A 23,802-nucleotide genomic window follows, 5' to 3' on the forward strand; every position below is an offset into this window, starting at 1 on the left:
CAGAATAGTCATGGGGATGTAAAGTACACCATAGGGAATATAGTCAATAATATTCTAATAACTATGTATTGTGTCAGATGAATGCAAGATTTATCAGGATGATCACTTAGTAAGTTATATAATGTTTAATCAGTGGATTGTATACCAACAACTAATATAATAATGTATATCAATTGTATTTTAAAAATAAAAATGATTTTAAAACAAATAAAATATTGACACATTAATCTAATCAAATAATAGGAAATTCTATTATATGACATTTAAATTTGTTTTCTCAGAAAAAATTGGTTTGATATTAGAAAATTTAAAAAAATGTAAGTTGTTACATTAAAATGTTTAAGTGTTAAAATGAAGAAAAAGTAGCTTAGTTCAACACTCACCAAAAAAAAAAAATACAAATAAAAAACATAACTTTGCTAATCTGGGGAAAGGGGTTCTGTAAAGACATAGCAAACAACATTTTAAATATAAAATATTCAATGCTTTTCTTGTGACATCAGGAAGTCAAGGATGCACAGTTTTACTATTTGTTCAACGTTACACTGAAATTCCTAGCACTGAAGTTAACCAAAGCAAAAAGAAAACATAAAAGAAATAATATTGAAAAAAACAATATATTTATTCAGAGATTATATAATATGCATGTTGAACATCCAAAATAATCTATAAATAAATTATAAAATTACTACATTGTAGGCTATGATGCTCACATCACCTCGAAAATCCCACACTTCAAATGGCTTAAATTAAACTGAAATTTGACCTGGACAATCACTTGGTCATGTATACTATCACAGAAAACTTTATACTCCAATTTTTTAATCAAAAACTTAGTTTAAGTAATCAGAGCTTTCATCCCTAATATAATTTGTAATTTTAAAGTTGTTTTACTAAATATTAGGGTGAACAGATGTTGGACTATCAATTGCAAGCTTACCATAGATTCATGTACTGATTTACTAATGAATAACTCTTACCAATACTCTCAAAAAGAAATAATTAATATTCTAGCTTTACATTTATCACAAGACAATGTAGTGTTGAATAACTTCTTGACTGTCTCCTTCACATCTTTGTTCCTGAGGCTGTAGATCAGTGGATTCAGCATGGGGATGACCACTGTGTAAAAGACAGAGGCCACCTTGACCATGAGCCATGAGTTCCTGGAGTTAGGAACACAGTAGAGAAAAAGAATGGTCCCATGGAAGATGGTAATGGCAGTCAGGTGGGAGGCACATGTGGAGAAGGCTTTGTGGCGCCCCCCAGTTGAAGGCATCTTCATGACTGTGATAAAAATGAAAACATATGAAGTAAGAATGACCATCAGGCTGCTTATTTCATTGAATGTGGCAGAGACTAAAATGATCTTCTGGCTAATGTAGGGGTCAGAACAAGACATAGAGACAATGGCAGCATGCTCACAGACAAAGTTATTTATGATATTATTTCCTCTGAAAGATAATTCCAATAGAAAGTAGGTAAAGGTCAGGGAACAGGCTATACCCCAAGAATATGATGCACCCACTAAGAGGGAGCAAAGCTTCTGAGACATGACTACCGTGTAGAGCAGAGGGTTACACACTGCCACAAATCGGTCATAGGCCATCGCGGCCAACATGAATGTTTCTGTCACCACAAATACGCAGGCAAAGAAGAACTGCATGATGCATCCTGTGAAGGAGATGGTTCTGTCTTCCACAACCAAGTTTTCTAATAGTTTGGGTGTAACCACTGTAGAGTAACAGAAATCCACAAAAGACAAATGACTGAGAAAGTAGTACATAGGGGTGTGGAGTTTGGGATTGATCTTGATAACCATGATCATACCCAGGTTCCCCAGCACAGTGACTGTGTAGATGGCTAAGAATAACAAGAATAGGGGCACTTGGAGTTCTGGATATTCTGAGAAACCCAAAAGGATGAAAGTCACGTCAGCACTCTGGTTTTCTTGGTTCCTGTGGACAGAACAGGAAAGTTGACTCAGAGAAATGAGAAGCAACATTTGGATAAGGCAGGTTAAAATGAGCAAATGTGGAGAGACATAGTGAATATACAAAATGTTTTGGAAAATACTTGCTTTCACTTGCTATATTATTTCAGAAGCTAGATTTGACTAATATCACAATTCTAGAGTGAGTATGACATTTGTGCAGGTGAAGTGATAAAAGAAGGTAGTTGAGAGAGGAAGAACAAAAATAGAGTTCTCTGTTATATTTTAAATGCTCAGACTCGGTATCCTCAGAGACAATTAGCATCGTGAGAAGGACCAGTCTAGCTTTTTAACTGAATATGAGTTTAGTTAAAATGCTTGTCTTGGAGGAAATACATATCATAAGTTTCTAAAATTTCTTCCATGCTTAACCAATTTAACAAGGAAGAGTTAAAACTCAAAAGGAAATTAATGATCTAACAAAATGGTCGTTACAATTTTTCTTTTTTTTCTCTCTATTGTTGCTAGAGCTATTTCTAAATTTCCTTTTGGGGTAAAAGCTTATACTAATACTAAAGAAGTTAGATTTGCCTATTAAATCAGAACCACTCTGTAAACTCACAATGCACTGAGACATATCTTGAGTCCTACAAAACAAGTTCTCATAGTAAAATCCCATGGGACCTAATCTTCCTGAAGTAGCATAAAATAAGGACATTTATGGGGGAAAGGGATTCAATGGATTTTTTAAAATGTCTAATGCTCTTCCAAAATGCTTCAACTGCCTTTTTCTGTCATTATAAGCAATTATTCTCAACGCCATTTCCTGACTGCTCACTAAAACCTAACATAGCACTAGGCATAAAAGGAAAGTCATTCCATGTAGAATTCTGCAAAATTCTAAGTCTTGTTATGAGCTGAAATTAAACACTCCATAGTTTTCACTCAGTTTTCATGCCTTTCTCCTCCATGATCACAGGCAGCACTGAAAGGTTTCCCACATATATAACCATATCATTCACATCTCCTTGTACCTTGTCTTCTTTAATTATTTCTTTAAATTCCTTTTATTTAATACTTATGGTTTGATCTTCCATCACATTTATTATGATTTCCTGAATGTATTTTTCAACTTCACATAAAACTCATTGAATGCGAATCCATAACTGACCACATTTTTGCTCACTTTTTCCAAAATCTATATTTATTCTCTATGGCTGTTGTAACAATGTCTGAGAATCCCAGGGTTGACAAGGAAATAGTCATCATCAAAGATGAACATACCAAAGCCTTCTTCTATAGATGATTGGATAAAGACGTGCTACATATATACAATGGAATACTACTCAGCCATAAGAAAAGATGAAATACTGCCATTTGCAAAAATATGGATGGATCCTGACAATATCATGCTAAGCGAAATAAGTCAGGAAAAGTTAAGAACCATATGATTTCACTCATATGTGGGATATAAAACTGAAAACAACAAATGAACAAACAAGAAAAATAAATAAAAACTCAAGAACACAGAAAAAAGGGATTGAGGAGTAATAAAGGGTAAAGGGAATTAAATAAACGGTGATAGAATATTTGACTTTGGGTGGTGGGCACACAGTGAAATATACATATGATGTCTCATAGAATTGCTTACTTGAAACCTATAAAATTTTATTAACCAATGTCACCCCAATAAATTTAAAGAAAGATAAATATAATTTCTGATATATATTCATCTCATTCCTACACACATATCTTTTCCACGTGGGTAGCTTTTCACTCTACCTCCTGCCTTCTGTATTTATACCATCAGACTTGGGGGCAAAGTTCACAGCCCCTCATTTAGGCCTATGAAGTGTCAACACGCTCATTGACTGAGAGCTCCAGGTGCTGTGCACAGTCGTTGCCTTCTTTCCAGGGACATCTAACCTGGAGTGGCTTTCTCATTTTATAGCCACTCTGTGCTCAACACTTTTATAGGCATTTTATTTATTTTTTTAAATATATTTTATTGATTTTTTACAGAGAGGAAGGGAGAGAGATAGAGGGTTAGAAACATCGATGAGAGAGAAACATCGATCAGCTGCCTCCTACACATCTCCCACTGGGGATGTGCCCGAAACCCAGGTACATGCCCTTGACCGGAATCGAACCTGGGACCCTTCAGTCCGCAGGCTGACGCTCTATCCACTGAGCCAAACCGGTTTGGCACTTTTATAGGCATTTTAGAAAGCATGAAATTATAAAATATGGATCTCACCCCCAAATCTGTCCCTTCTGAGAATTATCTTGAGGAATTATATATAATTACAAATGATATAGTACAACATAATTCTTGTTTGTCATTAAAATTAAAGCTTGTGCATATAAACAGAAGGATAAGAATGTTGTGATCAACAAAAACTGAAACTTTCCTAGTGATGTAGGTCAGTGAATATTCAAATACTTCCAGTTGGCTAAGTAGATATCCTGGCAGTTAGATTGACACACATGTTTGCCTCCTGCAAAGATTACTGGAGTACATTATCTTCTTTCTAAAGTGAAATAAAATAAGATTGAATAAACTCACCTGAGTGCAGAAGAATTTGACTTATTCATTTGCTAAAGCTTCTTTGCTAAAACTAATGAATTACAGGAAAGTTCCTGCTGAGAATTCAACTTTTAAATATATATATATATGGTAACAAACCTGTGAAAATATTAACAGGGGTCTCCAGTGTGTTGTAATATTTAAGGGAAATGATATTTCCTCTAATCTATTATAAATAAACGTGGAGATGACAGAGAAAAGGGGAAACCAAAAAGCTGAATCCTAGCACCAAGCAGTGTTACACTTATACGCCACCCAGACCCCAGGGATGTTAGCCCTGGAGAATATCATGGAAGTATTGCCTTGGAGACCGCAGACCGAGCAGATAGATGAAGTAATGTCTCATGTGATATTTTGATTGCATATAATTTCTTCTAAAGATTGGGCAATAATTTCATCATCAACTTTAACCTATCAGTCTTTTGAAAATGTTAAACCAGATGTAAAACATTTTGTCTTTAAATCCCTATAAAATACAGAAATGTACAAAAGAAAAGTCAACTATTGGTGCAAAATTTAGAGAGAACTACTCTTAACCATGGTTGTATTTCTGGTTTTACCTCTCTACGTAAATATATATTTATTACTGTGTACCTTGATATAAAACTTATACAATAAGTATCATATTATTGTTATACTGCCTACTATCCTTTCCTTCACATTATATTTTGAGCTTCATTTTTCATTAAAACAATTTTCTTAAAATAGTACAGCTCTTCTAAATATGAGCGCAACGCTACTCACTGCTTACGATTATTATTGACATTGAAAAATAACATTTATTGGATAAAGGACTTAAATGTAAGATGGGAAACCATAAAAATCTTAGAAGAACCCATAGGCAGCAAAATAGTAGACATTTGTTGTAGCAATATCTTTACCAATACAGCCCCTAGGGCAATGGAAACTAAGGAGAAAATAAACAAATGGGACTACATCAAGATAAAATGCTTCTGCTCAGCAAAATAAACCATCAACAAAACAAGAAAGCCCACTGCACGGGAGAACATATTTGCCAATGTTATCTCCTATAAGGGTTTAATCTCCAAAATGTTTAGGGAACTCATACAACTTAACAAAAGGAAGATCAACAATCCAATCAAAAAATGGGCAAAGAACCTAAATAGACACTTTTCGAAAGAGGACATACAGAAGACCTTCTGCCATGATACACATGAAAACATGCTCAAAGTCACTAATCATCCGAGAAATGCAAATCAAAACAACCATGAGGTACCATCTCACACCTGTCAGAATAGCTATCATCAACAAGTCAACAAACGACAAGTGCTGGAAAGGATGCAGAGAAAAAGGAACCTTCTTGCACTGCTGGTGGGAAAGCAGACTGGTGCAGCCACCAGTATGTGTTTCCTCAAAAAACTAAAAATGGAACTTCCATTTGACTCAGTAATCCCAGTTCTAGGAATATAATCCAAGAAAACAGAAACACCAACCAGAAAGGATATATGCACCCCTATGTTCATAGCAGCACAATTTACCATAGATAAGATTTGGAAACAGCTTAAATGCCCATCAGCAAATGAGTGGATTAGAAAACTGGTACATCTACACAATGGAATATTACACTGCTGTAAAAAAGAAGGCATTCTTACCATTTGCAACAGCTTGGATGGAACTGGAGAACATTATGCTAAGTGCAATAAGCCAGTTGGAGAAAGATAAATATCACATGATATCACTCATTTGTGGAATATAATGAGCAACATAAACTGATGACCAAAAACAGAACCAGAGTCATAGAAACATCAAACAGACTGTCCAACCTATGAGGGAAGGTGGGGTTTGAGGGGGTAAGAGATGAACCAGAGGACTTGTATGCATACATATGAGCATAACCAATGGACACAGACAGTAGGAGGGTGAGGGCATGTGCTAGAAGGTGGGAATGGCCGGGGAGAGGTCAATTGGGGGGAAAAAGAGACGTATGTAATACTTTCAACAATAAAGAATTTAAAAAAAGAAAAATAACATTTTCATTTGCTATTTTATTTATTTAAAAGTAATATTCATAAATATTATTGGATAAAAAAGACACCTCCATGTATTACCCATGTAAACACTCCACGATTGGATAATTACAGAGAAACACCTGGAGGTCCTGCTGCTTCTAATTGTCACTGTCCCATGGTAGCTGACAGTCATATGCAAAAACAAGAAGCAGTCAGCACTTGGATGATACTAACCATGGGGCCCTAAAGCAGCGGTTCTCAACCTGTGGGTCGCGACCCCTTTGGCAGTCGAACGACCCTTTCACAAGGGTCGCCTAAGACCATCCTGCATATCAGATATTTACATTACGATTCATAACAGTAGCAACATTACAGTTATGAAATAGCCACAAAAATAATTTTATGGTTGGGTCACAACATGAGGAACTGTATTTAAAGGGCCAGAAGGTTGAGAACCACTGCCCTAAAGTAAAGGCATTCGAGTCCCCTAGGCAGTCACGGAGCTGTCTCTTGCTTCAACAGTGTTTGGACGGAACAGACCAAGGACTCCCTCCCCTTCTTCCAGCCTCTGGCCACTCTCCAGCGTCTTATCTAGTCACCACCTTCAGAATCACCTCTGAGACCAGCCAACACACCATTTTTTTTCTACCTTAACTCCTTATTGCCGAACAACCATGAGCTCCCAAATTGGTCAGAATTATTCCACCCAGGTGGAGGCTACCATCAACCGCCCGGCCAACCTGCATCTATGGGCCTCCCACACCTACCTCTCTCGGGGCTTCTATTTTGACCAGGATGATGTGGCTCTCGGGGGTGTGGGTCACTTCTTTGGGAGTTGGCGGAGAAGAAGTACGAGGGCGCTGAGCATCTCTTAAAGTTGCAAAACAGCGCGGTGGCCGTATTCTCTTCCAGGACATGCTGAGGCCCTCCCAGGATGAGTGGGCAAAACTCAGGACGCCATGGAAGCCGCCCTGGCCTTGGCAAGGAACCTGAAGCAGGCCCTTTTGGAGCTGCAAGCTCTGGGTTCTACCCGCACAGACCCTTAGCTCTGCGACTTCCTGGAGAACCACTTCCTGGGTGAGGAGGTGAAACTCATCAAGAAGATGGGCGACACCTGACTAACCTCCGCAGGCTGCCGGCCCCCAGGCTGGGCTGGGCGAGTATCTCTTGGAAAGGCTCACCCTCAAGCACGACTAGGAGCCTGTGGAGCCCAGAGGCCTTTGAGGGCCCCTCTGCATCCCCTGGTGTCTGGCTTTTACCTGAGCCTCTCCCGGAACCTACTAGGCATTCTTTTAACCACTGTAAAGCCCTCTCCCATGCATTAAACTAAATGAAACAATAAAGGAAGGAAGGAAGGAAGGAAGGAAGGAAGGAAGGAAGGAAGGAAGGGAGGGAGGGAGGGAGGGAGGGAGGGAGGGAGGAGAGGAAGTGAAGGAAGGGAGAAAGAAAGGGCATTCATTAACATCTGTCCAGGGAGAGCTTTGGCCACCTCCTTTCTGGTATGAATAAAACTCATATTGGTACTTCATTTATTATTCTTTAAATTTTGCTATTATAAACATATGGAAATGTGAACTGAGTACATTTTATTTCAGAAATATCTAATTGTATCAAAAGTCTTTTTTAAAATCATTCTATCAATTTGAAATTTTAAGAGCAATGAAAATGTAAATGGTTGAAGAAATAAAAAAATTAATATTTTTTAAAAAGAAAATAACATATATATTGTTTAAGAATCTGCCATATCTTAACATATAAATTTCTTAATCTCCTTACTTGATTTAATAGAAAGGTGTCAGCAAACTTTTACTGTAAAGATTCATCTAGTAAATATTTTAGGCTTTGCAAGCCATATAGTCTCAACCTTAACTCTTTAATTCTATGTCTTAGCATGCCTGCAGCCCTAGGCAATACAACAATAGGCATGGCTCTGTTTATTTATAAATAACTGAACATTTTATTTATAAAAAGACAGTAGACAAGATTTGATTTGTAACTCATAGTGTGTCAACCCATGCAAAGCAAATTAATTACTTGATTGTACAAGGTCCAAAATTATTTCCAGTTCAGTAAGCAGATGTCCTTTGAGTAGTAATACAGGAACCTGGCTCATAATGTGATCATTATAACGTAATTATAATATAGTGGGAGAAACAATAATTTGCTTTAAATTATATTTTACTTTTCTGCATTGTCACTATGCATAAGTTGTTTTTTTTTTGTTTAGTTTTTCACTTAAACTTTTGTCAAGCATATTAAGAGTACTTCTCTTGAGATCATTGAATAATGTCAAAGATTTTTCCTGATTGGCAAAATCATATTAAAACTTTGAATTTGGGGCAAGACTATACTAAGATAGATTACAGGAACAAGAAAGAAAAACAAAGACTTTTTTATTGTTGAGAGTATTAGAGCTGTCCCCCCTCTTTTTTCCTCCCCCTTAACCCTCACCATCTGATTCCCTCCCTGCCCCAGGCCTTCAATACCCTATTGTCTGTGTTCATGGGCAATGCATATATACATATAAATTATTTTATTAATCTCTTCTGCCCCCCCTTCCCTCTGAGATTCATCAGTCTGTTCCATGTTTCCATGCCTCTAGTTCTATTTTATTAATCAGTGTATTGTGTTCATTAGATTCCACATGTAAATTAGATCATGTGATATCTGTCTTTCTAGTCCACAGACTGGTGCAGCCACTATGGAAAACAACGTGGAATTTCTTCACTATTAAAAATGGAACTGCCATTTGACCCAGTGATCCCACTTCTAGGAAAAGACTTTTAAAGCAGAGAAGATAGTATGGACCAAAGTAGGAATTTGGATGTTCACATTTCTATCAATTAGAAGTAGGTTTTATGCAGGTAGCAGTACAAGATAAGGTTGGAGGATTGGAGGAGCCAAAATTTGTAAGGGATGCAGTAGGGATTTGTGTCAGTTTTTGAACCGTGTAATATGGTTTTGTACCAAAAGGACAAGTGTTGAATAATGAAGAGGTTGTGGTTGTAAAAAGGTATAGGTATTGGGAATGAAATTTGGTTCTAATATTATAATCACAGGATTTAATTTTGCTGCACTAATTATTTATGCAGACAGAAAGAGGTAACTCCCATTCTCATTTTAGTTTGGAAAGGAACTTTTTATTCTTGACAGCCTTTCATTGCAGGTAAGCCAATGGTTCCACTAACTAATGATAATTGTACAGGTACCTTGCAATGTCAAGTAATCAACAGTGGTATTATATATGAGGATATAGCATCCAGCATCTAATAACCTAATCAGGGGCCTGAAGGTCTCTAATACGAAGAAAAACAAAAGGGAACTCTCAGGAATGTCTTCAAGCATTTCAAAGCTTAAATGTGAAAGGCTGGCCTTACTTTCTGTGTCCTCAAGAGAAAGAATTCATCCCATTACTTTAAAAACCACAGAAAACAACAACAACAAAAAAGGAACTTCCCACAGTACCCAAAAATTCCTATAGCCCCTGGGTTGCCCAGTTTCACTGATAGGACATGAGAAAGGGCTATACAGACATAAACTTCAGTGTAAGTAAAAGGAAGGAGAGGGCTCTTGAGAAAGAATACAGAAACAATGAAACTTCACAATGTCTCTCAGCATTTCCCATCTCCTGTAACTGATCCTCATGTTTGCATAGAGCTCTCAATAAGATCACTTCATTTTTGGTCTTCTCAAAACATCCTATTGTTTTCAAATCATCTTCATGCTTCTCAAAACCCAGAATGTGGCTACTGAAAATCATCTTCTTAACCCTCTGGAGGCCGCAGTTTACACTCTCCTGCCCCACGGATAAGGTCCCCAAGTGGGTCCATGCAGTGATGCGAAAGGCGGTGGGGGAGCTGGAAGGATCCCTGCCCCAGCCCTACACCCATGAGGTCCGAGGCACGTGCTTCGTGCTGAACCTCAGCCTGGCCTGCAACCCACCGCACTCTGCACCAGTATTGTGGCTCAAGACTCCAGAGGCCACTTTTACCATGGCCGGAATCTGGGTTATCCCTTTGGGGATTTCTTACGTCGATGACCATGGATGTGCAATTCTTAAAGAATGGGCAGACCCTGGGCGAATCGGAAAACTTTGAAGCAGCTGTCTCAAACTGGCCCATATTCCGCTTATTGCCGATGGTGGCCTGGCCCCCAGGGAAGGAGCGGTCACCACCAGGAACAGAAGTGGCCCAGCGGGCATCTGGCCTCTAGATCCTTTCAATGGAGCATGGTTCCGGGTTGAGACAAATCGTGGTCACTGGAAGCCAGCACCCGAGAAGGATGACCGAACAACACCTGCCATCAAAGCCCTTACTCCCACCGGCCAGGCGAACCTCTTCCAGGTTTTGCCAGTGTTTCCGATTGAGCGCTGACAACCCAGGCAAGCGCATGAGGAGGATGAGAAACCTGGGTTAAACGGAAGTAAGCAGAAGAGTGAACTCACCTGCTAGGAAAGGTGATTTTTTAAAAATGAAATTCTTGAAGAGCTGCACTTTAAAAAGCAAAACAAAGTGGAAGGACGGTATTATTTTATGAACAGTGCAGGCTCCTTCCTCATTAAACTTCTCAACTGTGTGAGGTGGGGTGGGGCAGGGAGATCCCTTTGGAGCTGCATTTGGTAAAGTGGGTAGCAGGCTCCTTGCATTCCCCTCCCTTCGTGGTTTGCCTTGCCCTCCCCAAGCTTCCTCTATCCTGGCTGGAACCACTACCTCAAAGATGATTGGTCTCAGAGGTCAAACCCTATCCCAGCTTCTCGCCATTACATAGCTATGTTGCCATACCTCAACTTACAAAGCAGTAAGCTCTTTGTTCATTATGAAGTGTATGTAGAAGTCTGAGAGAGAAGATTCTTCTCAACGAAATGGAGAGCTCTCATTTGAAGAGAGCCTGTTTGGTGTTTGTTAGTCTAACCTTTGACCACGTATTTCCATGTGTGGGATTCTCATTTTGTATAATGTTCCTAACCTGATGCACTCCCTCTTTCTAAATAGCTACTTTCTTACTGCCTTTTGAAAGCAATATACAGCCACATCATTCGTTAATAAAATGCTGGCAAATAAAAATTTCCAAGATAAAAAAAAAACAAAACAGAATGTATTCACACCTGACAGGTTGGTTGAACTGCCCATCCTATAAAAGTAATTATTATAGTAATTAAATAGGCATACTCTAACCTTGCTAGCCAATAAGGATTTGGTTTAATTCAGGCTTTATTAATTCTTGTGTATAAATGAGGAGACCATTCTTGCAAACATATAGAAGTATAAAAATATAGCATACTATGAAAAGTAAGAAATGTAATTTGAAATAGCCTCTCAAATCCAATATGATAATAGGTGATGGATGGATAAATAGATGATTATAGGTAGATATATAGATAGATAGGGCCAGAAACAGAGATAGAAACAGAGATAGAGATAGCAATACCTTTGAGAATAGAAAGTATGAAGTGTGTACCCATGACTAGTGCTCTACGTAGTATATCTAGGATAATTCTCAAATAATGAGATTAGACAATTTCCTTTACCTTTCCATGATCTAAGCTGGGTCTCCTGTATGGCACATATTTCAAAAAGGATTAAAGAGTAAAGAAAAACGTGGTATGGGTTTCTTAATTTCCATTCTAATATTATTTTAAGCAAGGGACAACTTTTTACTTGTTTTCATTCATTTTAGTTTGATGTAATGAGAAAAAATGTTGGTATTAATTTCCCCCAGTATTGCAGCTTAGGCTCTCATATATTTGTGGTCTTATTCTCAACAGAATTACAAAATAATTAGATTGTTCTTCAAATAGTCCACTACAAAATCCCTCTGCAAAAATCGTAGCAGAAAGTCTGAATTTATCTTTCCTTTGCAACCGATACAAATACAACATCCACTAGATGGCAGGGTGACACCATAATTTAAATCAAGACTCAAATCTCATCCTATTGATTGCTTTAAAGAGAGCAACAGAGAAACCAATGGAAAGCAAAATGTTCATAGTTTGAATATATTCATCCCACACCCCTTTCTTTCAAGGATAAGGGAACAAATGTCCAAAGATGGTGAATTACTTGACCACATTCAAGCATAGACACCTTTAATGTTTAACTTTATTTTTCCATTTATTAATTTTGAGCTACAAATATTGTGTAGCAGTGTTAGCTTGGTCACTTACACAGTCACATAGTATAGGGAATAAAGCATATTAACAGCTTACTTCAATTCACTTATACTAAATAAATGCACAAATAAAAAGTGGATTCAAAATATATACAGATATTGGTATAAAAATAAAAATCTTTTCAAAAATACAATTCTTTCTAAAAGCAACAAGCAAACTAAAATTGAAAATTCATTTACCTATTTATATGACACACACATGTGTCATTTATATATGCATGCATTTATAGATAGAAGGTGTCATGTATATGACATTAAACATTACAGAATTGAAACAGAACATTTAATTACATTAATAGATTTAATGACAAAGTTAAATCCAACACTGTCCTATATATTTGAGAAACTCAGAAGCAAAGAGATCCAGTAAAGTTAAAATTAAAAAATAAGTTAGTAATTTCTAAATTAATTTCATTGTTGTCATAGAAAATATTCTGAATGACTTGAGCCTTTTTAATTTCATTGTGGCTTGCTTTAAAATCCAGCAAATGATCAATTGTGGTAAATTTTCTATTGTATTGAAAAACATGTGAATGCTGGTTTTCTTGGAAGTCATATTCTGTAAGCATTAACTAGGTCAAATATGTTCATTATATCATTTAGAACTTCTATACCCTTAGACATGTATTGCTTTACTCATCAACTGAACAAGGATGGTAAATTCTCCCATGATGATGAAGGACTTGTCTATTCTAATAGCTCTGGAAATTTTTTTACCTATTTTGAAGATCCATCATTGAGTGCACAAACATTTGAATTGTAATCTTTTTTTATTAGGGAAACTTCTATATAGTATGAAATAATCTTCTCTATCTTTAGTAGTTATATTTACTTAAAACTTGATTTTATTGTAACTGCATGAGCTTTCTTTAGAGATAGTTTGCTTTGTATATAAGGGGTAGACAAAAGTAGGTTTACAGTTGTTTGTATGAAAAATAATACAATAATTAATAAATATTAAGATAAGAATAAACTCTGTGCTTTATGTATTCACAACTATAAACCTACTTTTGCCCCACTCTGTATTTTTATAATAACTAAAATAGATGAAAACATGCATAACTTACCAGGAAATTTACCCAGGCCTATACCCCACAGAAACATTTATTTATGTTCACCCAACTCTATGGCAAAATTATGATAATATACAAGAATGTTTTTCAAAAAAAAAGACACCTTAGAAAGCTATCAACACTTTTATGTATAAAACTTGGGGTGTGTCCATACAGTGAATACTAAACAGCAAAGAGAAAAAAGAAATTTGCAAACAACTAGATGAATAAATGTTATAAACATACTGTTGATCAAAAGAAGCCAGATACAAAAAAGCATATCCTGTATACTTTTATTTACATAAAGTTAAAAACAGGTAAAATATTGGTGTTATAAATTTGAATATTAATTTTATTTGCATGAGAGGAGGCTGATAAAATGACCAGATATGCTTCTGAATTATGTTCATGTCCTGCTTCTTGACCTCTGTGCTTGTTAGAGATGTGTGCTCATTTTGTTAAAACTCGTGGTGCTGTTCGTGCCCTTTTCTATATGCATGTTAACATATATATAATTGGATAAAGATATTATACAAGTCAAATTTTAAAAAGGATGCCGAAATGATATGTGAAAAAAGGAGAATGCAGAGCATAAAGCTTTAACTGTATTAAAAGAAACAAACACTATGTTACAATAAGCTAGAATCCACAATGAAGTTAGAGCAGTTATTAATATGTATATACCCAATGACAAAGCAAGAATAGCCACTAAGCAGAAACTATAGGAGATGGGAAGAGACATACACAGAGATTCTCAATCAAGGCAAAAGAAAAAATTCAAATACTTAGTAACTAGGGATACATTCCCAAGCAATGTAACCACATATATCTCAAAGAATTTTTTTCAATTTCATATGAGCAGTTATAAAAATTGACTATATTTTAACCAATGATTAAAGCATTAATAATGCCAGCAAAATGATGAACATGTAAATAGCATTTTTGAACATTAATCATCCTATCTAATAATAGAGAAACATGGTAATTAGCCGTACCTCCGCTACCCTTCCCATTGGCTAATCGGGGCGATATGCAAATTAACTGCCAACCAAGATGGCGGCCGGCAGCCAGGCAGCTTGAAGTGAACAGGAGGCTTGCTTGCTTCAGTGACGGAGGAAGCCAATGTTCCCCGCCTGCCTTGCTGGCCTCTGAGCTGCTCTCTAAGAAACATAGTTACAAATATAGAAGCTAAACAAACTCCAGAAACCTGCTTTCAGCCGTCAGAGCTGGAGCAAGCAGGACTGAAACAATGTTTCAATTATAGAACCCAAACAAACCCAGATCCCTGCTTTCAGCAGCCGAGGTCTCAAGCTGGAGCCGGTGACAGCCATAGATAAATAAACTCCAGAATAAAAAAAAAAAGGAAAAAGGAGAGGTTGGGAGCTTCAGTCGCCCACCAGCCTGAAAACGGCCCTCAGCCCCTCACCCAGACTGACCAGGCACCCCAGTGGGGACCCCACCCTGAAGGGGGTGTGACCAGTGGCAAACAGCCATCATCCCCTCATCCAGGCTGGCCAGGCACCCAAGTGGGACCCCCATCCTGAACCAGGACACCCTTCAGGGCAAACCAGCCGGCCCCAACCCGTGTACCAGGCCTCTATCCTATATAGTAAAAGGGTAATATACCTCCCAGCATCGGGATCAATGGAGCCGTGAGGCCTCCCGAACCCAGGAACAGCGGAGCAGTGGTGTCAAGCGGAGCCGCGAGGCCTCCCAGCACTGGGGTCAGATGAGCCGTGAGGCCTCCTGGCCCCTGGAGCAGCTTGACAGGGGGCAGCGCCCAAACCCCCTGATCGCCCTGAGGCTCTGTGTGTGAAAGGGGGTGGGGCCACAACCTCCCTATCCGCCCAGCTCTGTGTGTGACAGGGGTCGGTGCTCCAACTCCCCTTTCAGCCCTACTCTGTGCGTGACAGGGGGGAGCTCCCCAACCCTCTGATCGGCCCTGCTCTGTGCATGACAGGGTACGGAGCCCCAACCCCCCTAATGGGCCCTGCTCTATGCATGACGGGGGTGGTGCCACAACCTCCCCATTGACCCTGCCTTGAGTGTGACAGGGGGCAGTGCCCCAACTTCCCAATCAGCCCTACCCTGAGCGTGACTGGGGGTGGCATAGCAACCTCCCGATCTGCCCTGCTCTATGCATGACAGGGGGGAGCTCCCCAACCCCCTGATCCGCCCTGCTCTGTGCATGACAGGGGGTGGCGCCCCAACTCCCCAATCGGCCTTGCTCTGGGCCTGACCAGGGGCTGCACCTAGGGATTGGGCCTGCCCTCTGCCACCCGGGAGCGGGCCTAAGCCAGCAGGTAGTTATCTCCCGAGGGGTCCCAGACTGTGAGAGGGCACAAGTGGGGCTGAGGGACACCCCCTCCGCCAGTGCACAAATTTTTGTGCACCGGGCCTCTAGTTCATCATATAAATTAAAATAAGAAATATAAGAAAAAAATTTCTTAGTGAAGCATCTTCAAGGATTTCATCAGTCAAAGAAGTTTCCTAAGAAGAAAAATTCCTCATATTTGAGGAAAGATATTTGACAATCCTTAGAGACCCTTCTGGGGAGAAAATCATTTGCGCAATCCTTTGATGGAATTTAATGCAATTAAGAGCATCTTTGGGGAGTTGAAATCACTCACCCAAACATATGTTTTGCTTAAAAAATGTTTTCCTCTATTAATGTTTTATTCTTAAAATCTTTATTGTTGAAAGTATTACATATGTCCCCTTTTTTCCCCATTGACCCTTTGTAGTGCCCCTGCCCCCCTTGTTTAAAATTTTTAATCATTCTTTCTTATATTTATCTAATCGAAAAATCTCTCCCAACTCTACTTTCTACGTTTTCTTCTATACCTGTTTCTATCAAGAGTAATATCCTTGATCTAGTTTTTATGAGGACTTCCTCCTTGCTGACAAGTTTGAAATAAAACTTTAATAGTTTCATCAATTTATTTGAAGTGTTCATATTTTTTTTACCTGACTAATTTCTTCTCTAGGTTGTTTGATGATTAGAGAAATTTTAATTCTCAGAGTTCAGTTTACTCGATTGGTAAATAAAGCAGATAGTTAAATCATTATTTCAAAACTACAGTTCTTAGAGCTTTTTAAGAAAAAAATGTTCACAAATACAAAATGTTGATTGAAATCATATTTTATTACAATGTTTCTTAAACATGTATGGATATAAGTTAGAAAAACCTTATGCTTATATTTCTAACATGATTAAAATGTTTGTATAATGTGAAATATTATGTTAAAATTCTCAGTTCAAATGTTTCGCAAAATTAATTTACACATTAAAAATAATAACAACAATAATAAAATTATTTTCAGCAGTTTCTATTTGAAGAGCAATACTCTTTTTCATTTATCCTCACAATTACCTCATGAGGTAGTTACTATTAGCTTTTTTTATAGAGGAAGAAAGCAAAATTGCCTTACTAGGGCCCCTCAGCTAGGATGATATTATTCATCTACCTTTTTGTGTTCAACTGTACCAACTTCATATTTTTTTATTTTGAGCATGATGAGAGAGCACTTGGCTATAATTGTCATCTCAGTTATTAGTGTAACTTTATAATTACTCAATAACTAATAATAAAATGTATTTTATTGGATGATAAATTTAAAGGTTTAACCAAAATAAAGTATTAAAAATAAAACATTTGTTAATAATTTTTTCATTGCTTCAAAGTAACCTTTAATAAATTAATGCAAATTGACATGTATCATGGTGTAGACTGCATTATAATTTCACTCTAAATTCCATTATCAACTGCTCAAATAACAATTTTCTTGAATTTTTAATACATCTACAAACACGTTACTTTTAAGGACAAGTCTCCAATAATATTTCTCTATTTGAACTTCTCTACAATTTTCCATTATACACATTACATTATTTTATCATTTTATTTATATACTAGAGGCCCGGTGCATGAATTTGTGTACAGGTGGGTTCCCTCTGGGTGGCCTGCAGGGATTGAGCTGAAACCAACAGTCCAACGCTGCCTGCAGCTCCTACCTACCATTCCCGCTCATCCCAGCCTGCCGCAGGCTCACGCCCAATCAGCCCTGATGCGGAGAGGCTTGCGCTGCTGTAGCAGCAGCGTTCGCCAGTCATGAGCCCTGTGGGATCGGGCTGAAACCGGGTCTCCGACATCCCCCTAGGAGTCCTGGATTTCGAGAAGGTGCAGGCCAGGCTGAGGGACCCCACCGGTGCATGATCGGGCCTGGGAAGGACCACAGGAGGGCTCCAGGGCGTGTCCGGCCCATCTTGCTCAGTCCCAATTGGCCTGACCCCAGCAGCAAGCTAACCTACTGGTCAGAGCATCTGTCCCCTGGTGGTCAGTGCACATCATAGTGAGCAGTTGAGCAGCCTTAGCATATCATTAGCATATTGCACTTTGATTGGTTGTTCGGTTGTTCTGCCGTTTGGACTATTTGCATATTACCTTTTTATTATATAGGATTCATTTATATATTCAGCCTATATCCATTTTTTCTCCCTAACTTGTGCAATATAATGTCTTACTCCATTCCACCATGTTATTTTAATGATGTCTAATGAGTCCTCTTTTATTAAATAATCAACAAAATTGTTATTCAATCAATTATTTGAAAAGTTCAATTATATAGAACTCTATAGCTATCTAAATCCATAGAAGTTCCCTAGAAACTGGAAATTTGTCATTCTCATTTTGATGGTAATAGAAAAAAAATTTAATCGTACTCTAGATCAGGTCATTTCAATACCAGCATTTACATTTGTTTTTACAATCCACTGGCTCCAAATACCTTTTCACTGGGGTATCCATTCTTCTCAGACATTTAAAAGTAGCCAGGCATTTCACTCTTCTGGCATAATCCCATCTGTGTCTAATAATAACTAGACCCCTGCTATACACTCAAAAGTGGCTTAGTTTGGACAATAAATTATATGGCTACTTTATTTATAACCAATGCCACCATTTCATTACTACATTAAGAAGAGTTTGATAGCAAAATTTTCTGTGATTATTAAAATTTTGTGATTTAAAAATGCTTTTATTAAAATCATTTTAGAAAAACTCTTCCAATTTTTATATAACCATTATTTTTACATAAATAACATTTTTATTGTTTAGTGCCCACATGACTAATTTTTTATTTTTAAATTGTTACAATGAATGTGAAAATCATAAGCTAAGTAGTAAAAATAATTCTAAATTTCTGATGCTTCTTTTTGATGAGAATGTAGGAGGGTAACAAAGTCATCCTAGATCCAGAAGGTTATCTGGATCTTGGATGATCAATATGAGAGTTCATCTGAAAACTCATTCATGGAACCAGAGTACAGGTAGATTGAAAAAGTGATCACCAGTTAGCAACTTGCAAATATCACAAGAGAAAACAATATCAAAGAAAAGCATAACATAACTTAAGGAAATGATGACTCAAATTATTTGAAGACATAAATAAGAAATACAGATCAATAAATAAAGAAGAAAGTATGTTATAATAAATTACAATATTAATGAAATGACAGCAGGGTCATGGTTATTTTTCTTACAGCATAGTTCCTGGTTTAATAATCTTAAGTGAAACAAATTTCACTTGAACAGGGTATGTAATGGGAAGGGAAAGTACCCTTCAGATGACCTGCCTTCCAATCAAAAATGGTTTCTGGCACCACACTTTCCTCAAAGCATTCTTCATCTCCATGTTTCTGAGTGTATAGATTAGAGGGTTGAACATGGGAGCAATGATGGTGTAGAAAAGAGCAAACACTTTATCTTCTGGAAAAGTTGTGGCTGGTCTAATGTAAATGAAGAGGACAGGCACAAAGAACAGGACCACCACTGTGATGTGAGAACCGCAAGTGGAAAGAGCTTTGGCACGGCTCTCTGCAGGGGAAGCCCTGATGGTGTAAAATATCATAAAGTAAGACGCCATCAAAATCATAAAGTCACCAAAGCGATCAGACCTGAATTAACAATTACCAAGAGACCAATTCCATAGGTGTCAGTGCAAGCCAATTTCAGCAAAGGATACACGTCGCAGAAATAGTGATCTATCTCATTGGGGCCACAGAACGGTAAAAAGATGGTGAGAAGAAACTGACTGGCAGAGTGGACAAATGCCCCAGTGCAACAAGCTACGATGATCCTGTTACACTTTTGCCTGCTCATGATGATCATGTAGTGCAGGGGCTTGCAGATGGCCACATAGCGGTCATAGGCCATCCCTGTGAGGATAAAGATCTCAATGCCTCCAAGGAAGTGAAGGATAAAAAGCTGTGTCATGCAGTTGTTATAGGAAATGGTCTTCCTTTCTGCCAGTAAATCAGTCAGTAGCTTGGGCACCACTGTTGATGTATAGCAAAGGTCAGAGAGAGAGAGGCAATTAAGGAAGAAATACATGGGTTGGTCAACTAGCGGACTGCATGTGATAGAAATCATTATGAGCAAATTTCCCATCCAAATAACAATATAACAAAGTAAAAACAATACAAAGTAGAGGATTTCAATGTTCTTGTTTTGAGAGAGTCCCAGGAGAATAAACACAGTGACATTATTTCTATTTTCCATGGCCCAGTGCAGAGAAAATGCATTAATAGTTCCCGGAAAAGAATGCATAAGTCATAAGTCAATGCATAAGTCAATGTTGGAAATGTTCATGGATAAGATTGATGATAACACCAATATCATGAAACTACTAGTATGTTTAAGGAATGGAAATGCTCCCAGTGTTTTAGAAAATAAATAGCTGATATTTAATAATTTTAAAATTAGTCTCATGATGATCTCCATAAGTCAGTCTTTCAGGACATTATGTTCAATCTTGATATTAATAAAAATGAATGCATTCAGTCCTGGCTGGTGTAGATCAGTTGTTTGGGCATCATCTGTGTACTGGTTTGATTCTCTGTCTGGGCAAATGCCCAGGTTGCAGGCTTGATCCCCGGTAGGGGGCATGCAGGAGGCAGCTGATAGATGTCTCATTATCACGTCGATGTTTCTCTACCTTCTTCTCTCTCTAAAAATCAATTAAAATCTTTTAAAAATAAGAATGCATGCAATCAATTTAAAATGTTTTAAAATTATTATTAGTTGCCAAATATTTTCCAATTCTAGAGTAATATATCTAAATCCTTGGAAAGACATTACTCTGGATCTTTTCAAACTCATGTTTGTTAAAGATGCAAGTATTAGTCACACAGAGTTTTTGTTTAATGTATAGAAGCAAAGATTCACGTAGTGGTACATCTACATTTACATAGTGGAAGACAAAAACTCTACACGGGTCCCATGCAATTGGTTTGAATCATTTTTTGATTGCTTGTTTACTTTTATCTTAGTGACTCGTGAAGGTAAAATGCTGATATTGTATAATAGAAGCATAGCTTTTTCTATAGGGATGTCAATAATAATCATATACTTAAAAGAACCACAGAATAAAGCAATAGTTAAAATTTCTAAAGAGAAGCATACAGCAGTCAGCCCTTCATGGTTTTGCTCTTGATCGGTGTTTCAAATTTTACAAGTCAATTTCTTCTCAGTGGTTTAAATAAAAGTATGAATTTTTGTTCTATATTTGTTCAATCAATACCTTTTGCCAAAACTCATAAAGAATCTTGACACTGCATAATTCATAAAAAAAGTTTGTGGGAAAGTTTTATATGAAGACAAACAGATGGGACCTAGGTTCTATTACTAATTATAGCAGTGTGTGAATTTGGGTCCCAGTCACTTCATTTCTTTGAATTTAATTTAGCTCGTTTGTGAAATGAGGACACATGCCTGAACTTTGTCACAAAAATGAAACTCAAACAAATCAATAAATGACCATTGATTTATTAACCATAGCAGTATTCACTGCTGATTTTATCTCAATGTTAGTGTTACTAAGTCAGTAATCTGGTGACCACATGGTCCAATTCTCTTTACTATAAATTTTGACCCAAAATGTATCATTAATACTCACCACTTTTTCTTAAAATGTGTGCTATACCTTCTGCCCTAATCTTGTCAATTAGGTTTCAAATTCTCTCCTCCTTACTATTTTATAGATTTAAGTTATTGTGTCACCTTTCAATTAAAAATACCTTTGTAATGGGTCTTTAAAACGAATTTATTTCTATGGTGCAACTTTAAGATTTAGAATTAGCTTATAGTGACGCCATTGAAAAATAAGGGTTCATGCCTCCAATTATAGTATGTAAATACTTCCTTACTTAAAAACAAATAAACATTATTTAAAAATAATGTTTTAAAAGCTGTTCTGATTTTTACTCTTAAAGTAATTGCTTGTTCATATGAATGAACATAAAAAAAACCATTATTTAAATCCTGTGCATGGAAATAACCACCTGAATTGTTTTCCCCTCCCATTCCCCAGAAACTACCGCCCGTATTTCTGACTCTTCAACTATAAAGTATGAGATCTCTCATTTCTATTCTTGAGGCAGTCATCCATTTTAGGTGGGAGCTCCTATCTTTATATCCTTCAACACTGTTTGTTATCTAAAATGGAGAGAAATACTTTTAGTCATTATGGGGTCAGAACCTGCAAAGGGAATACTTGCAGTTTAGTTTGAAGCAATGCAAGAGTAATAATACCTTAGAGAGGTAAAAATTTAGGTGAGGCTTTTCTGATCAAGTATCTATTGAACACCTAAGTGCTACTTAGCAAACCAGAACTTGAACCCAGAGTTTGCTGAGTCTAGATCCTGAGTTCTTACATAAAAATGTAGTAAAAGCAACAGAGTAAATTTATGTTAACAATCCCACTTTTTCACCTAATTCTTTTTTCTAATTATTTTATGTAAAGCCAGATAATGTCTAAAGTTATTGTCCTTGAACCATTTCAGGCATTCTAATTTTGATATGCAGATGACAAATTGAGATAAGAAATTAATCCAGGAGGAGCTTGAAACCTTTTGTTTGAGGAAGATAATTACAGCTAAGCCAGATAAAACACCGATTCAGGTATTACATGAATATGGCATGAAGACCAAGAACTTCCCAGTGTATGAGTGTGAAAGATCCAATATGCAAATCCACGTGCCCCGTTTCACCTTCAGAGTAACCGTTGGTGACATAACCTGCACAGGTGAAGGTACAAGTAAGAAGCTGGCAAAACATAGGGCTGCAGGGGCTGCCATAAACATTCTGAAAGCCAATGCAAGTATTCCCTTTGCAGTGTCTGACCCCATAATGTCTGACCCTTCCAAACAATCAATGAATCAGCTTAATCCTATTGGTTGATTACAGGAATTGGCTATTCATCATGGCTATTCACCATTACTAAATATACCCTTTCCTAGGAGGGAGGACCTGCTCATAAGAAAGAATATACGACAGTTTGCAAGCAAGAGTCATTTATGGAAACTGGGAAGGGGACATCAAAAAAACAAGCCAGGAAAAATGCTGCTGAAACTTTTCTTAACAAATCCTGTAATATTTATCCAGAAAATTACATTTCTTTAGCAAATGCAGCAGGACATTCTTTAGGACGTACTTGGCATTCTTTAAAGAATTCTCAGGGTGAAAAGATCAACCTACTGAAAAGAAGCCTCCTCAGTAGTCCAAATATAGATTACAACCAACTGCTTAGTGAAATCACCAAGGAACAAGGTTTCAATATAACGTATTTGGATATAGAAGAACTGAGTGCCAACGGACAGTATCAGTGTCTCACTGAACTCTCCCCCAGTCCCATTGTAGTCTGCCATGGCTCTGGGATCTCCTGTGCCTATGCACAGTGATGCCACCCACAATGCTTTGCAGTATTTAATGATAATAGCAGAAAGAAAGTAAACTTGGAGCAACTTGTTGAAAGTAAACTTGTCAACTTCAGCAGCACATAAAAAGTTCCTCTGTCACCCCTTCTCAAGCAAAGCGTTGACTGTAATGTTTGAGTTTGTGTGTCATTTCTAAATCTCATAGATTCCATCAGCACTCTAGAGTCAATTATTGCCTAGTTGTTATTAAACTCTTTTTAATGGCTTCAACTTTGTATTGGTATATTGTATTTATAAACTTTGTACCATAGGCAGGGTGTAGCACCCATTAGACAATGCCATGTACATAGAAGGAAGAAACTGCATGCTTTTTGATG

At 37.4% G+C, this 23,802-nt stretch overlaps 2 protein-coding genes and 2 pseudogenes across 2 annotated transcripts; 2 read left to right on the forward strand and 2 right to left on the reverse strand.

The window, feature by feature from the left end:
- Window positions 1–988: 988 nt before the first annotated feature.
- LOC102436361 (olfactory receptor 5D13-like) lies at window positions 989–2,005 on the reverse strand. Its single transcript, XM_023756528.1, has one exon. It carries the CDS (start codon window positions 2,003–2,005, stop codon window positions 989–991), a length of 1,017 nt encoding a protein of 338 aa, XP_023612296.1.
- An 8,225-nt stretch (window positions 2,006–10,230) lies between these two features.
- Window positions 10,231–16,291, forward strand: LOC111826695 (annotated as a pseudogene).
- A 3,041-nt stretch (window positions 16,292–19,332) lies between these two features.
- LOC102436675 (olfactory receptor 4P4-like) lies at window positions 19,333–20,270 on the reverse strand. The gene is given in 2 exon segments (XM_014458458.2): window positions 19,333–19,658; window positions 19,661–20,270. Coding segments are annotated over 2 exon segments (936 nt in total).
- A 73-nt stretch (window positions 20,271–20,343) lies between these two features.
- LOC102436987 lies at window positions 20,344–23,501 on the forward strand (annotated as a pseudogene).
- Window positions 23,502–23,802: the final 301 nt, after the last annotated feature.

Source organism: Myotis lucifugus, unplaced genomic scaffold (assembly GCF_000147115.1).
Source record: "Myotis lucifugus unplaced genomic scaffold, Myoluc2.0 scaffold_97, whole genome shotgun sequence".
NCBI lineage: Eukaryota > Metazoa > Chordata > Mammalia > Chiroptera > Vespertilionidae > Myotis > Myotis lucifugus.